At 39.4% G+C, this 13,870-nt stretch overlaps 1 protein-coding gene across 8 annotated transcripts in view; it reads left to right on the top strand.

Moving 5' to 3' along the window:
- The window catches only part of MPHOSPH9 (M-phase phosphoprotein 9), a 57,416-nt gene that overhangs the window by 19,448 nt on the left and 24,098 nt on the right, over positions 1-13,870 (top strand). For 5 of the 8 annotated variants that reach the window (XR_014020881.1, XM_081284620.1, XM_081284617.1 and 2 more), the window contains exons 9-14: positions 1,941-2,401; positions 3,129-3,287; positions 6,515-6,602; positions 9,279-9,494; positions 12,004-12,051; positions 13,425-13,489. Coding sequence is in view for 7 of the 8 variants with exons in the window: in XM_081284620.1 (XP_081140746.1) it covers positions 1,941-2,401; positions 3,129-3,287; positions 6,515-6,602; positions 9,279-9,494; positions 12,004-12,051; positions 13,425-13,489 (1,037 nt within the window). In the remaining variant the exon portion in view is untranslated. Of the gene's footprint in view, positions 1-1,655; positions 1,782-1,940; positions 2,402-3,128; positions 3,288-6,514; positions 6,603-9,278; positions 9,495-12,003; positions 12,052-13,424; positions 13,490-13,870 lie in introns of all 8 variants that reach the window. The other 3 variants (XM_081284623.1, XM_081284619.1, XM_081284622.1) reach the window with 3 other exon arrangements.

Genomic DNA, 13,870 nt, shown 5'->3' with positions numbered 1-13,870 from the left:
GTTGTTGATAAACCTTTATTTTATTTATGTATTTATATGTGGTGCTGAGAATCAAACCCAGTGCCTCACACATGCCAGGCAAGTGTGCTACCGCTGAGCCCCAGCCCCAGCCCCTGGTTATAGGTTTTATTAAAAAATATTAATTCATGGTAAGCCAGGTGTGATGGGACCTGTGGTCCCACCTACTTGGGAGGTTAGGTAGAGAATTGGTAATCCCAGGAATTTGAGGCCATCCTGGGCAACATAAAAACAGAAAGGATTCCTGGTACACTGCAGGCTTTGTAGGTCTGGAAATGAGACATAAGCTCAAAGCTGTATGATGAATATCCTATCAGTAGATTTCTTGTTGGATCTATAATTTCATTTGCGGTAACGTCCACAGTTTAAATTTGAGGCCTAGGTTTAATTGGTACCTGTGTCACAACCTATGGGTTCCACCTTGAAATAATACAACCCTAAAGATTTACTATTTAAAGCTTTATAGTAATTCTGTGACATTTATAGCATAGTAAAGCCCTTGAGCCATATCCCCAACTGTTTTTATTTTGAAACAGGGTCTCACTAATTTGCTGAGGATGGTCCTCAGAATGCTTGAGAATGATTTTAAGCTTTAGAAATTAGTGTTGAGTCTTATTTTAATAATTAAAGAAGTTTATTTTTATTGATTAACTTATTTTCTTTAATTTTTTTAAATTGTAGATGGACACAATACCTTTATTTATTTATTTATGTGTGGTGCTGAGGATCGAACCCAGGGCCTTATATGTACAAGACAATCGCTCTGTCATTGAGCCACAATCCCAGCCCCTCTTTATTTTTTTATTATCTGCCAATTCTTAAAAAAAATAATAAATATTACCAAGTAGATGAGGAATTCTATCTCTGTATACTTGTCCCCATGTCACCTGAAATCAATTTGGCCAGAAGTTTTCTTGTCCTGCTTCAGTCAGTCATTGTGAGGTTTTTTTCCTTACCTGAAAACTTGGTTCTTTTTTAAGTGGGAGGGGTGTTGGAGTCAGCTTTGCATTGCTGTAATAAAATAAGTAAGATAATCAACTTAAGGGAGGAAAGGTTTTTTTTGGCTCTTGCTTTCAGAGGTTTGTTTGTGATTGCTTGGCTGTGTTGCTTTGGGGCCTGTGGTGAGGTTGTATGTCATGGCAGGAGCTTGTGGCAGAGAGTACTGCCTGCCTTGGATGCCAAGGGGCACAAAGGAAAAGGAAAGGTCCAGGGTCCCAACATCTCCTTAAAAGGGCCCACCCCGAACCTGACTTCTTTCTACCAGGCCTCACCTCCCAGTAGCGCTGTCAGCTGGGGATCATCCTTCAACACATCAGCCTCTGGGGATATTCAGAATCCAAATTGTAACAGGAATTACCAAGGGGTCATATTCTTTGGAAGTATTCATAGGCTGCTAAATAATTTAGGTTCAAATTGTCCTCTTGGTACTCATTGTTAGGAGATATGAAATTTTTTAATTCTGAAGCAACTTAACATAGGAAATTCAGCTTCCAAACTTGTATTCTTAATCTGACTGTCTAGATTTTCAATTTATTTAAAAGTCTTTCAAAAAATTTTTATGGTTCTTATCTTGATGTCAGTAAATTTTTTTCATTGTTGATGATACCAGTTAAATAATTTTGTTTCATATCTTTAAGTCTAATACTAGTAATGAGATGAAGCTCCTATCACTGAAGGATATTTATCATAAAAAGCAAAGGGAAAACAAGCAGTTACCTGAGAGGAATCTCACTTCTGCTTCCAACCCAAACCATCTTCCAGAGGTAGAGTTGTCACTGCTGAGTGGAAATGGAAGATGCTTCTGACGCTGACTCTTACCGTGAGCTTCCTTGTCCCCAGGAGGTGTAAAGCCTACTCACTGAAGGCGAGCAAAATGCCTGAGTGTGCCAAGGGAAACTTCTGGTTGTCTGTCTTATTTCTAGGTCCTTACTCTAGATCCGACGTTGCATATGAAGCCAAATCAGCAGATTTCGGGGATTCAACCACATGGCTCTTTGAATGCTCTTGATGACAGAATATCCTTTTCACCAGACTCTGTTCTGGAACCAAGTGTATCTAGTCACTCTGACATCGACTCATTTTCACAAGCAAGCAATATCACTTCTCAGTTATCCGGATTTCCAAAATATCCTTCAAATGCAAAAGCCTCATCAATGGACTCTTGGAAGAATCATGCATTCCAAAGTGAAAGTAGGACCAGTTCCACATTTCCTTCAGTGTACACTATGACGAGTAACAATATCTCAGTCAACACTGTAGATGAAGAGAACACTGTCATGGTAGCGTCAGCCTCAGTCAGTCAGGCCCAGCTTCCAGATGCAGCCAACAGTGTCCCAGAATGCATTTCATTGACTTCCCTGGAAGATCCCGTGATATTGTCTAAGTATGTATTTCGGTGACGGCTTGTAATGTTAACAGATTTTCTGTGATGTCTGATTGAATGATGAGAATGATTTTTTTTAAATATTGTTTTTTAGTTGTAGATGGGCACAATAGCTTTATTTTATTTATTTATTTTTATGTGGTGCTGAGGATCGAACCCAGCACCTCGCATGTGGTAGGTGAGCGCTCCACTGCTGAGCCACAACCCCAGCCCTGAGAATTATTTTTATTGAACCTTAGTAATGTATAAAGATTTAAAGATATAGCATTTTTAAGATAAAGCATCTAAAAACTAAGTAATCTGTCTTTTTCACTTTATTGTCAGCTTTTGGGGGATTAGAGACAACTGCTGACATAGCCAGTAAACGGGGGATTGAACTCAGGGGCACTCAACCACTGAGCCAAATCCCCGGCCCTATTTTGTACTTTTAAAATTTAGAGACAGGGTCTCACTGAGTTGCCTAATGCCTTGCTTTTGCTGAAGCTGGCTTTGAACTTGTGATCCTCCTGCCTCAAACTCCTGAGCTGCTGGGATTACAGGCCTATTGTGTATTTTTATATCTTTATGTCTAGAGGATGCTGAGCACACGGAGCATCTGCTTGTTTCCTTGGGGTGTGCACAGGAAATAGACTGTACTTTGCCCATGAGAATGAGTGTGCTCTTGGTTTCTCCTGTGGGAAGGAGAGGAGGGATGTGCTTTCTCAGTCATGTGCTTCACTCTTACCAGCAGGATTAGGCAGAACCTGAAGGAGAAGCATGCTCGGCACATAGCTGATCTTCGAGCTTATTATGAGTCAGAAATAAATAGTTTGAAACAGAAGCTGGAGGCAAAAGAAATTTCTGCAGTTGAAGAGTGGAAGAAAACCAATCAAATTCTTGTAGACAGGTAAAACTTACATTAACTATGAAGTTAGTGTTTTTCCAATTTGGATGTATTGCCTCTACATAAGTACAATCTATGTTATGATAATAAACCTTCTGAAAACATGTACTTAGGATTCGAAATTTTAACAGATACGTTTCCTAAGTAATTTTTTTTTTTTTTTTTTTTTGGTACTGGGGATTGAACTTAGGGGCACTCAACCACTGAGCTACATCCTCATCCTGTTTTGTATTTTATTTAGAGACAGGGTTTCACTGAGTTGCTTAGCATTTCACAGTTGCTGTGGCTGAATTTGAAATTGCAATCTTCCTGCCTCAGCACCCAAGCCTCTGGAATTACAGGTGTGCGCCACCTGTGCCCAGCCACCCCAGCTTTTTTCAAACTGAAAATTGCAAACAGGGTCATATATTGCAAGCCAGCTGTGATACCAGATATTATGTCACAGTTGCAACCCTGGGGACAATGTTCTCTAGCATGGCAGAGTCAGTGTGTTAATAAAAACAGTAGAATGCAGTTAATATGCACTTGACTATCTAAGTGGTCTTTCTTACAAGAGCAGTCTTATTCCAGGGTGGTATATACATGAATGATAGAGCACCTGCCAGGCATGTGCAAGACTCTGGGTTTGGGCCTGGGGATGTGGCTCAAGTGGTAGCGCACTCGCCTCGCATGCGTGCGGCCCGGGTTCAATCCTCAGCACTACATACCAACAAAGATATTGTGTCCGCCGAGAACTAAAAAATAAATATTAAAAATCCTCTCTCTCCTCTCTCACTCTCTCTTTAAAAAAAAAAAAAAAAAGACTCTGGGTTCAATCAATCTCCAACCAGACCTCCCAACCCACTAAAAAAGACCAGTTTTTCAGTATTTTATCTTTGAAGGGTATTAATGCATAGTGGTTAGAAGCATAAACTCTAGAGCCTGAGTATTTGGCTTTAGAATCTCAGCGAAGGGGCTGGGAATGTAGCTCAGTGGTAGAGCATGTTCTTTGTATTTATAAGGCCCTGAGTTCCATCCTCAATACTGCAAAAAAACAAAAAGTTCAGTGAGGCCCCTTACCCCCATGGGACCTTTAATCTAGGAACCCAATTTTCTTTAAAAAAAAAAAAATTTTTTTTTAGTTGTAGTTGGACACGATACCTTTATTTTATTTATTTATTTTTATGTGGTACTGAGTTCCGAACCCTGCTCCTTGAATGTGCTAGGCAAGCGCTCCACCGCTGAGCCACAATCTCAGCTCCTAGGAACCCAATTTTCTGTCTTTGTTATCTCATCTGTAAAATGGTACTGTTGATCATCATAACTCATAAGATTGTGAGAATAAATGTAATATGTTTAACGTAGACCTGGTATATAATCAGTAATAAAAATAAGACTTTTATTCCCAGTATATCATTGAACACTAAATCAAAATGGTGACTGAATTCTATATATTTTGTTATTTTGAGGTTCTATAATTTACAAAGGAAGTCTTTAAAAAAATTCATACTAAGTTTGAAATAGTACACAAGAATGTAATAAGTGTAATAACCTCACTGGGTACAGTGTCACATGCCTGTAATCTCCCAGAAACTCTGGAGGCTGAGAAGGAGGAAATCAAGTTGGAGGCTAGCTGCAACAATTTAGTGAGATACTGTCTGGGGATGCCGCTCAGTAGTAAAGCACTCCTGGGTTTAATCCCCAGAAACAAAAAAAAAAAAGAATGTCAGCTTTCCTACTCCAATCCCTGGTCTCAGCGTACTGTATTTAATCTTTCATATCCTTCCAGAAATTATAATGCACGTGTGCACGCGCGCATATATGTACACATTTTTTTTTCAAACTCAAGTCAAGCTATTTCTTCCTTCTTTCCTTCTTCCTTCCTTCCTTTCCCCCTGCCCCTTCTCCTTTCTGCTGGAGATTTATCTCAGGGATGCTCCACTACTGAGCCACATCTTCAGTCCTTTTTATTTTTTATTTTGAGACAGGGTCTTGCCAAGTTGCTTAAGGCCTCACTACATTTTTTTAAGATGATTTTTTAATATTTATTTTTTAGTTTTCAGTGGACACAACATCTTTATTTTTATGTGGTGCTGAGGATCGAACCCAGCACCCCGTGCATGCCAGGTGAGCGCGCTACCGCTTGAGCCACATCCCCAGCCCTAGGGCCTCACTACATTTTTGAGGCTCATTTAGAACTTTGCTGTCCTCCTGCCTCAGCCTCCCGAGTTGCTGGAATTACAGACATGTGCCACCGTGCCTGGCTTGTGAAGCTTTCTTTCTTTTTAAATTTTAAACACTAAATCATACATAACAAAATTCACCATTTTGAAGTGAACAGTTCAGTGGCCTAAGTGTCTTTACATCATTGTACAACCATCATCATCATCTGTCTCCAGAACTATTTTCATTTTGCAAAACTCAAACTCTTTAAACAGTCACTCCCTGTTACCTGTTTCCCCCAATCCCTGGCAACCATCATTCTGCTTTCTTCCTTTGAATTTGATTACTCACATAACTGGAATCATGCAGCATTTGTTATCTTGATCCTGACTTATTTCACTTGCCATGATCTTTTCAAGGTTCACCGTGTTATAGCATGTGTTAGTTTCCTTCCTTTTTCACATTCAATAATCCATTGTATGAAGTATCATGTTTGTTTAGCTGCTTATCTATTAAAGAATGCTGTAATAGAGCTGCTGTGAATACAAGTGTATAAATACCTGTTTGTACCTTGCTTTGTACTCTTTTTTGTGTGTGTGTGCTGGGACTGAACCTGGGCTTCATGCTTGCTAAGCATGTGCTCTACCACTGACCTACTCCTCATCCTCGTTGCATATATTTTTAGGAATCTCTTCCTATTTGTGGGGGTGTACAGGAATTGAACTCAGGGGCACTCACCACTGAGCCACATCCCCAGCCCTATTTTGTATTTTATTTAGAGACAGGGTCTCACTGAGTTACTTAGTGCCTCACTTTTGCTGAGGCTGGCTTTGAACTCCCAATCCTCCTGCTTTAGTCTTTTGAGCTTCTGGGATTATAGATCCTATTGTTATTTTAGCCTGTTATTTTCTCCAGATACTAGACCATCTTCAGAGTCTTTGGGATATATTTTACTATGGTGGCATCCTGGATCTCATCTAACATTTGAGAATTTGTCTTATATTACATATTTGGATCAGGTTTATATAATACATTTTAAGGGAAATGTTTTTATTTTGTAATTGAAACTAAACTTTTATGTTTTTTAGATGTGGCCAATTAGATAGTGCTTTGAATGAAGCTACTGGTCGTGTGAGAACGCTTGAAAGTAAGAATAACTTGTTGGAAATAGAAGTGGTAAGTATTATTTTTTTCTCATGATTGTTCTAGTGGCTTAATGTTAAAAAAACCTAGTTATTAACTGAACTCCAGAGACATATGATTAGTTTTATGATAACCCTGCTTACCTGTATCTTTTCCTTAAGAATCACTTATGAGCTGGGCAGTGGCACATGCCTGTATTCCCAGCAGCTTGGGAATCTGAGAGAGGAGGATCATGAATTTGAAGCCAGCCTTAACAACTTAGTGAGGCCCTAAGTAACTCAGTGAGTTCCTGTCTCTAAATAAGATGCAAGAAAGGGCTGGCAATGTGGATCAGTGGTCAAGTGCCCCTGGGTTCATTATCCAGTACAAAAAAACCCCAAAACTTACTAAGTTTGCATTTTGAGTTCTACTTTACCCTTTAAAATTCCTGTATTTTTTTTTTTTTTTTTTTGTGCTGGGGCTTGAGCCCAGGGCCTTGTACATGTGAGGCAAGCACTCTACCAACTGAGCTATATCCCCAGCCCTAAAGCTTATTTCTTAATTGGGATGTAAGTTGCATACCATAGAACTCATTCTTTCGAAATGTGCAGTTCAGTGGTTTAATATATTCAGAATTGTAGAACCATCACCACAGTCCATTATAGAATATCCTTAGCCATCGCCCCCAGTACTCTCCTCAGTCCTTGGCCACAGCTGCTCTGCTCTGTGTCTATGGATTTGCCTGTTCTGAACACTAATGTGAATGCATCATAGACTTTTGTGTCTGGCTTCTTTGACTTAGGCTCATCCAGGTTGTAGCATGTATCAGGACTTTATTCGTTTTTATAGTTGATTAATATTCCATTATATCGATGCATCACATTTTGTTTATTCATTCATCATGTGACTGATATTTAGATTCTTTCCCCCTTTTGGCTGCTTATGAGTGAAATTGCTATGTTTGTGTTCAAGATTTGTGTGTGTGATGTGTATGTGTGTATGTGTGCTGGAGATGAAAGATTGAATCCAGGGCTTTGAGCATGCTAAACATATACCTTATCACTGGGCTACACACGCAGTCCTGTGGACAAGAGTTTATGTGCATATTTTTAGTTTTGGTTTTTTTGAATATGTAATTTGAAGTGCATAAACTTTACTCTTAAATTACATTCTGTTCTCCTGTATTACCAAATTTTATTCTTTTTGTACATTAGCTTATAAACAAATTTTGTGTGTAATCCCAGCGGCTCAGAGGCTGAAGCAGGAGGATCGCAAGTTCAAAGCTAACCTCAGTAACAGCACAGCCCTAAGCAATTTATTGAGATTGTGTTTTTTTTTTTTTTTTTGAGAGAGAGAATTTTTTAATATTTATTTTTCAGTTTTCGGCACACACAACATCTTTGTTTGTATGTGGTGCTGAGGATCGAACCCGGGCCGCATGCATGCCAGGCGAGCGTGCTACCGCTTGAGCCACATCCCCAGCCTGAGATTGTGTTTTTATTTTTATTTTTTTTAATTTTTTTTTTAAAGAGAGGGTGAGAGAGGAGAGAGAGAGAGAGAGAGAGAGAATTTTTAATATTTATTTTTTAGTTCTCGGCGGACACAACATCTTTGTTGGTATGTGGTGCTGAGGATCGAACCCGGGCCGCACGCATGCCAGGCGAGCGCGCTACCGCTTGAGCCACATCCCCAGCCCGAGATTGTGTTTTTAAATTAAAAAAATAAAAAAAGCTGGGGATGTGGCTCAGTGGTTAAGCCCCTCTGGGTTCATTCCCTGGAACCATTAAAAAAAAATGTGCATTTTGTTCTGTATGTTGTTTCTTTTTTTTGTTTTTGTTTTTATTTGGTACCAGGAATTGAACCCAGGGGCGCTTAACCACTGAGCCATATCTCTTAGAAACAGGGTCTCACTGAGTTGCTTAAGGCTTCACTAAGTTGCTGAGGCTGGCTTTGAATTCAGGATCCTCCTCTCTTAGCCTGCCAGGCTGCTGGGATTACAGGAATGCGTCACTGCACCCAGCTTGTTTCTGTCTTTGATGGTTTTTTGTTGTTGTTGTTTTGTTCTGTTTTCCCAGTTATTTTTGTCTCCTTGAGTGTAAGCTTGACAAAGTTAGGCATTATCTTGTTTCTCTATAATCTTGTTTTGAGTTGGGATCTCTCAGTGTTGCTTTAGGCTTGTCTCAAATTCCTGGGCTCAGGTGATCCTCCTGCCTCAGCCTCCTAAATAGCCAGGACTACAGGCATATGCCATCACATCCAGCTTTAATCTTACATTTATAGTGCTCTGCTGCCTGGCAGACAGTGGGTATTCCAGAAATAATTGTTGAATGAATATTAACATATTAAATGCATTTTGAGTTTTCTGTTTTCACGTTGTGACAGTGGAGTAAGAAATCCTTCCCCCAAGTATTAAGGCTGGGCAACATATTCCAGCTATATGTACAGAATGATCTCTCTTGTGGCTGTGACAGTTTTGTCATTGAGGTGATCTAGAGGCACAACCTCAGACAGTAGCTTTCTGTCTTAACTTGTGATAACTTCATGAAAATATTCTAGTAGAGTAATATTTTCTGGTCTCTTCATCTCAGGGTATAAAAAAATACTATTTTTTTATTTCCATTTGTATGTTTTGAATTTTTTATATTTTAATGCATGGGCATTAATTTCTAGCTGTTATTGAAACATCTATTTTTTCATTTAAAATAATTTATTTTCGTCTTTACCTTGTAGAATGATTTGAGAGAACGCTTTAGTGCAGCCAACAGTGCCTCCAAAATTTTGCAGGAACGAATTGAAGAAATGAGAACAAGCAATAAAGAAAAAGACAATACCATCATTCGACTAAAATCTAGGCTGCAGGATTTAGAAGAAGCATTTGAGAATGCTTACAAACTTTCAGATGATAAAGAAGCAAGACTAAAACAAGAAAACAAAATGTTTCAAGATGTGAGTAACAAAAAATGGTAACTTAATTACATGGTTGGCTAAAAGTGGTTTACTTAAGTCTTGTACTGTACAAGCTATAATTAGGACTTTTTCCAAGTTTATTTTGGTTTGGGGTACCTTGGTTATAGCTGTAGGTTTATACCCTCCTGGGGAGGCAGCTGGGTCTTGTCTTAAAGCAGAAAGTCAGGGCTCTAAAATGCTGGCCTTGCTCCCACACCGTCTGTCTTTAGCAGACCAGCTTTTGAGCTATCATGACGTCTGTCTGGCAGAGTAAAATATTGTGAACCAGATTTAGAACAAGTTAGATTGAATTTTTTCACTTTGATTTAATTTCACTTAAAATTTAGATTTCTTGGTTTAAGGGCATAGCTCAGTGGTAGAGCAGTTGCTTGGTGCACATAAGGCTCTAGGTTTAGTCCCTAGTACTGCAGAAACACACCCTCCCCCGAAATGTGCTGGGTTTCTCTGTTCTCGCGACTAAAAGGCTCAGGGGTCACTCCAGTTAAACTGGGCTAACTGGGCTGCACGAAATAACCACACAAGAGACACAAATACCTTTTTCTTTGGGGTCGCTGTGACGGCTCCTCTGACCTTAAGGGTCTGCAGAAAGAGAGAGAGCGAGAGCACGCACTGACCCCTTTTATTGAGCAGAAGCTATTCAAATGAGGCAAGGGGTCAGGTTTCAGGGGGCTGAGTCTATCTTCATGATGTCCACTGTCAGCAGGTTGACTGACACCTGGGTAAACCACATCCAAGGGCACAGTAAGAGAAGGGGACACACACAAGGCACTTCCATGGAAGATTTTATCCTAAACAGGGCAAGGGGTTATATTACAAAGGAACAAGTGAGCGTAGCTTCACCCATGGGGCTGTAGCAAGACACCTACCTTCGGACCCAAGAAGGGTGGGGAAAGCTCTGCCACATTTCTGCCACTAAGCGCCTCAGCACCCAGCCGGGGAGTGTAACCCAGTCACGTGTAAGGTTGGTCTCCCACAGAAATTCATTTATTTAACATTGATACTGGATGGTTGTAGGTTGTATCTTTTTCTTGTTTTTCTTAATGTCTTTTTTCAGATTATTATGGTACATAAGTAATCTAATACCTGATAGGTTTAGATGTGCCTCTTGTTCCTTTTTTTTTAAAATATATTTTTAGTTGTTGATAGACCATTTTTCTACTTATATGTGGTGCTGAGATTCGAACCCAGTGCCTCATGTGTGCAAGGCAAGCTCTCTACCTCTGAGCCACAACCCCACAACTCTTGCATTTGTGATGAGCCGAGGTGAAATTGCTTAGAAGAATATAACGTACCATGTAGATGCAAATAGTTCTTAGTACTGTTTATAGCTGGGCGTGGTGGGGCATGCCTGTAATCCCAGCTTCTGAGGGGCAGAAGGTGGTGACTGAGGTAGGAGGCTCAGAAGTTTGAGGCCAACTTAACAAAATGAGGCCCCTCACCTATGTCTTTTTAAATAAATTACTTAGCTATGTGAAATTTTCAGCACTCTGCTTTTACTCTATTGAACAAGCAGCAAAATATAATGTGTAACAATTCTAAAAAACAACAGTATAGGGCTAGGGTTGTGACTCAATGTTAGCGCGCTCCCCTAGCACGTGGGAAGCCCTGGGTTTGATCCTCAGAACCATATAAAAATAAATAAATAAAATAAAGTTATTGTGTCCAACTACAATTAAAAAATAAATATTTTTTAAAAATGCAGGGGCTGGGGCTGTAGCCAAGTGGCAGAGCACTTGCCTAGCATGTGTGAGGCACTGGGTTCAATCCCTAGCACCACATAAAAGTAAGCAAATAATATAAAGGCATTCTGTCCATCTACAACTTCAAAAAAATAATTTAAAAAAAAATGAAGAAAAGGTGGGGTTGTAGCTCAGTGGTGGAGTGCTTGCCTAGCATGTGTGAAGCACTGGGTTCAATCCTTAGCACCACATAAAAGTAAATAAATATAGTTTTGGAAATATATATATTTTATTTTAGCTGAAGATAGATAATTGATGATAGTTGAATAAATAAATAAATATAAATAAATATATATATTTTTAAAGATTAGTACAGATTCTACTTTTGAAAATACTTAAAAGGCCTTAACTAACATCATCATAATCATCATTATTGTCATTATTTTTACTTTTTAAAAAATTTTTTTTGTAGTTGTAGAGGGACAGAATACCTTTATTTTATTTGTTCATAAATGATGTGGTGCTAAGGATCGAACCTAGTGCCTCACATGTGTTAGGCAAATGCTGTGCCACTGAGCTACAGCCCCAGCCCTGTTTTACTTTTGAAATTTCAAACTTAAAGAAAACTCACAAGCGTAAATCAGGAATTGTTTCTGTATTGCCTTTACCAGAATCACCAATTCTGTGTAGTCCTCTATCTGCATGACATTGGCATTTTGGGAGGGTGTGAGCTGTTATTTTGTACACTATCCCTTAATTGATGTTGTGATGTTTAATTTTGTGATGCAGTTCTTTGTTTTTCCTTGTAGCTCTTAGGAGAGTACGAGTCCCTTGGAAAAGAACACGGACGAGTAAAGGTAATGGATGAGGCTGCCTGTCCTGGATTTCATTTGAGGCAAGAGCCCCGTCCTGGGGACTAAGGAGCCTGTCCTCCTCCTCCATTCCTCCCTTCCTCACCCCATACTGTTTGAACGGAACTACTTACTCTCTTGGGTGGATACCCTTTTTTTCCCCCAAATGTCTGCCCTGCTTAACCCACAAGTTTGTTTCATTAATTTAACAGACATTTGCTGACTGGCTCTTGCCTTTGTGATGAGTGGAGGTGAAATTGTTTAGAAGAATAGATGCAAATAATTTTTAGTACTGTTTATAGCTGGACATGGTGGGTTATACCTGTAATCCCAGCTCCTAGGGGGCAGATGGTGGTGCCTGAGGCAGGAGGCTCGGAAGTTGGAGGCCAACTTATTAGCAAGACCTTGTTGCAAAATAAAATAGAAAGGCCTGGGGTATAGCTCAGTGGTGGAGTGCCCACCTAACATGCATGATGCCCTGGGTTTGATCCCCAGTACCACCAAAAATAAAAAATAAAGTAAAAATAAATACATGTATCCACACAGTTTACATTTACAGTTTTGATTTTTTCAAAACATGAGTATTTTTTTGTGGGTATGAGTTTATGAGTTTATTCATTTTATCTGAATTCTTAATTAGAGATCTGTTTGGCATCTGCATATATGAATCAGTGAAATCTCACAATGTACTGAAAGTAGAGTTGAGGAGTTTCTGTTGCCTGGAATGCAGGGTTGTGAATAAGGTCAGTATGAAGGCCCATGTAGCTCCACAGCCCCTCCAGCCTGCCAAGGGCTCTAGGGGTTTAGGGATGACTCACACTATATGTCAAACCTCATTACTGCAGGGATCTGTTTTATCATTCTATTAAGCTCTTAGTTATTTTTGTGGTTAAAATACATCCATTGGGATTGTTTCTAATTTGACAAAGCATAATGAACTTGACTTGGCATACTGAAGTGCTGTTGTAGGCCTGTGATCTGGGCTCTCTCTCCTTCCCCCTTTGTTGTCTGCATTGGTACACTCTGCCCCTGAGCTACAGCTCTAGCCCTATTTACTTATTTATTTATTTATTTATTTATGGTGCCGGGGACTGAACCCAGGGACACTTAACCACTGAGCCTCATCCGCAGCCCTTTTTTGTATTTTATTTAGAGACAGGGTCTCACTGATTTGTTGAGGTTGGCTTTGAACTCATGATCCTCTTGTCAGCCTCCTAAGGTCTCATTAAAACTATAGAGTGTGCAGAGACTGACCTTGGGAATATTTGTATAATTTGTATAATTCATAGCTAATTGGTTTGGTCTTAGTTTTGTCTCATGCATTTTAAAGGATACATCTGAATACTTCAGTTATCTGAATTTTTTCTTTATTTTCACAGGATACATTAAATGTAACTGAGAACAAACTGCTTGATGCACAAACTCAGATTTCTGATTTGAAAAGGTAAAATACCTCTAATTCTTCCTTTACGTGTCTGTATTAAAGAATTTTTGTTTTCTTGAGGATTTTTAAATAGTTTGAAAACTAGCTTTATCCTAGTCTTTCTAGTCTTTCTCCTGACGTGGAATACATTTGATCTTAGCCAGAGATTTTTTTTTTTTTTCAATTGTTGATGGACCTTTATTTTATTCACTTATTTATATTGGTGCTGAGAATCAAACCCAGTGCTTCACACATGCAAGGCAAGTGCTCTACCACTGAGCCACAACCCCAGCTCCCTTCGCCAGAGATTTTGAAGTGATTAGAACAGTACTGGTGATGATTGAGCCTCAGGGATGAGCACTACCCCAGACATTGAGTGTTTTCTAGCATTGGTAAGATCTG

Source organism: Spermophilus citellus, assembly GCF_964194105.1.
Source record: "Spermophilus citellus genome assembly, chromosome: 3".
In the NCBI taxonomy this organism is placed as follows: domain Eukaryota; kingdom Metazoa; phylum Chordata; class Mammalia; order Rodentia; family Sciuridae; genus Spermophilus; species Spermophilus citellus.
This window is presented reverse-complemented; position numbering and strand designations above follow the sequence as displayed.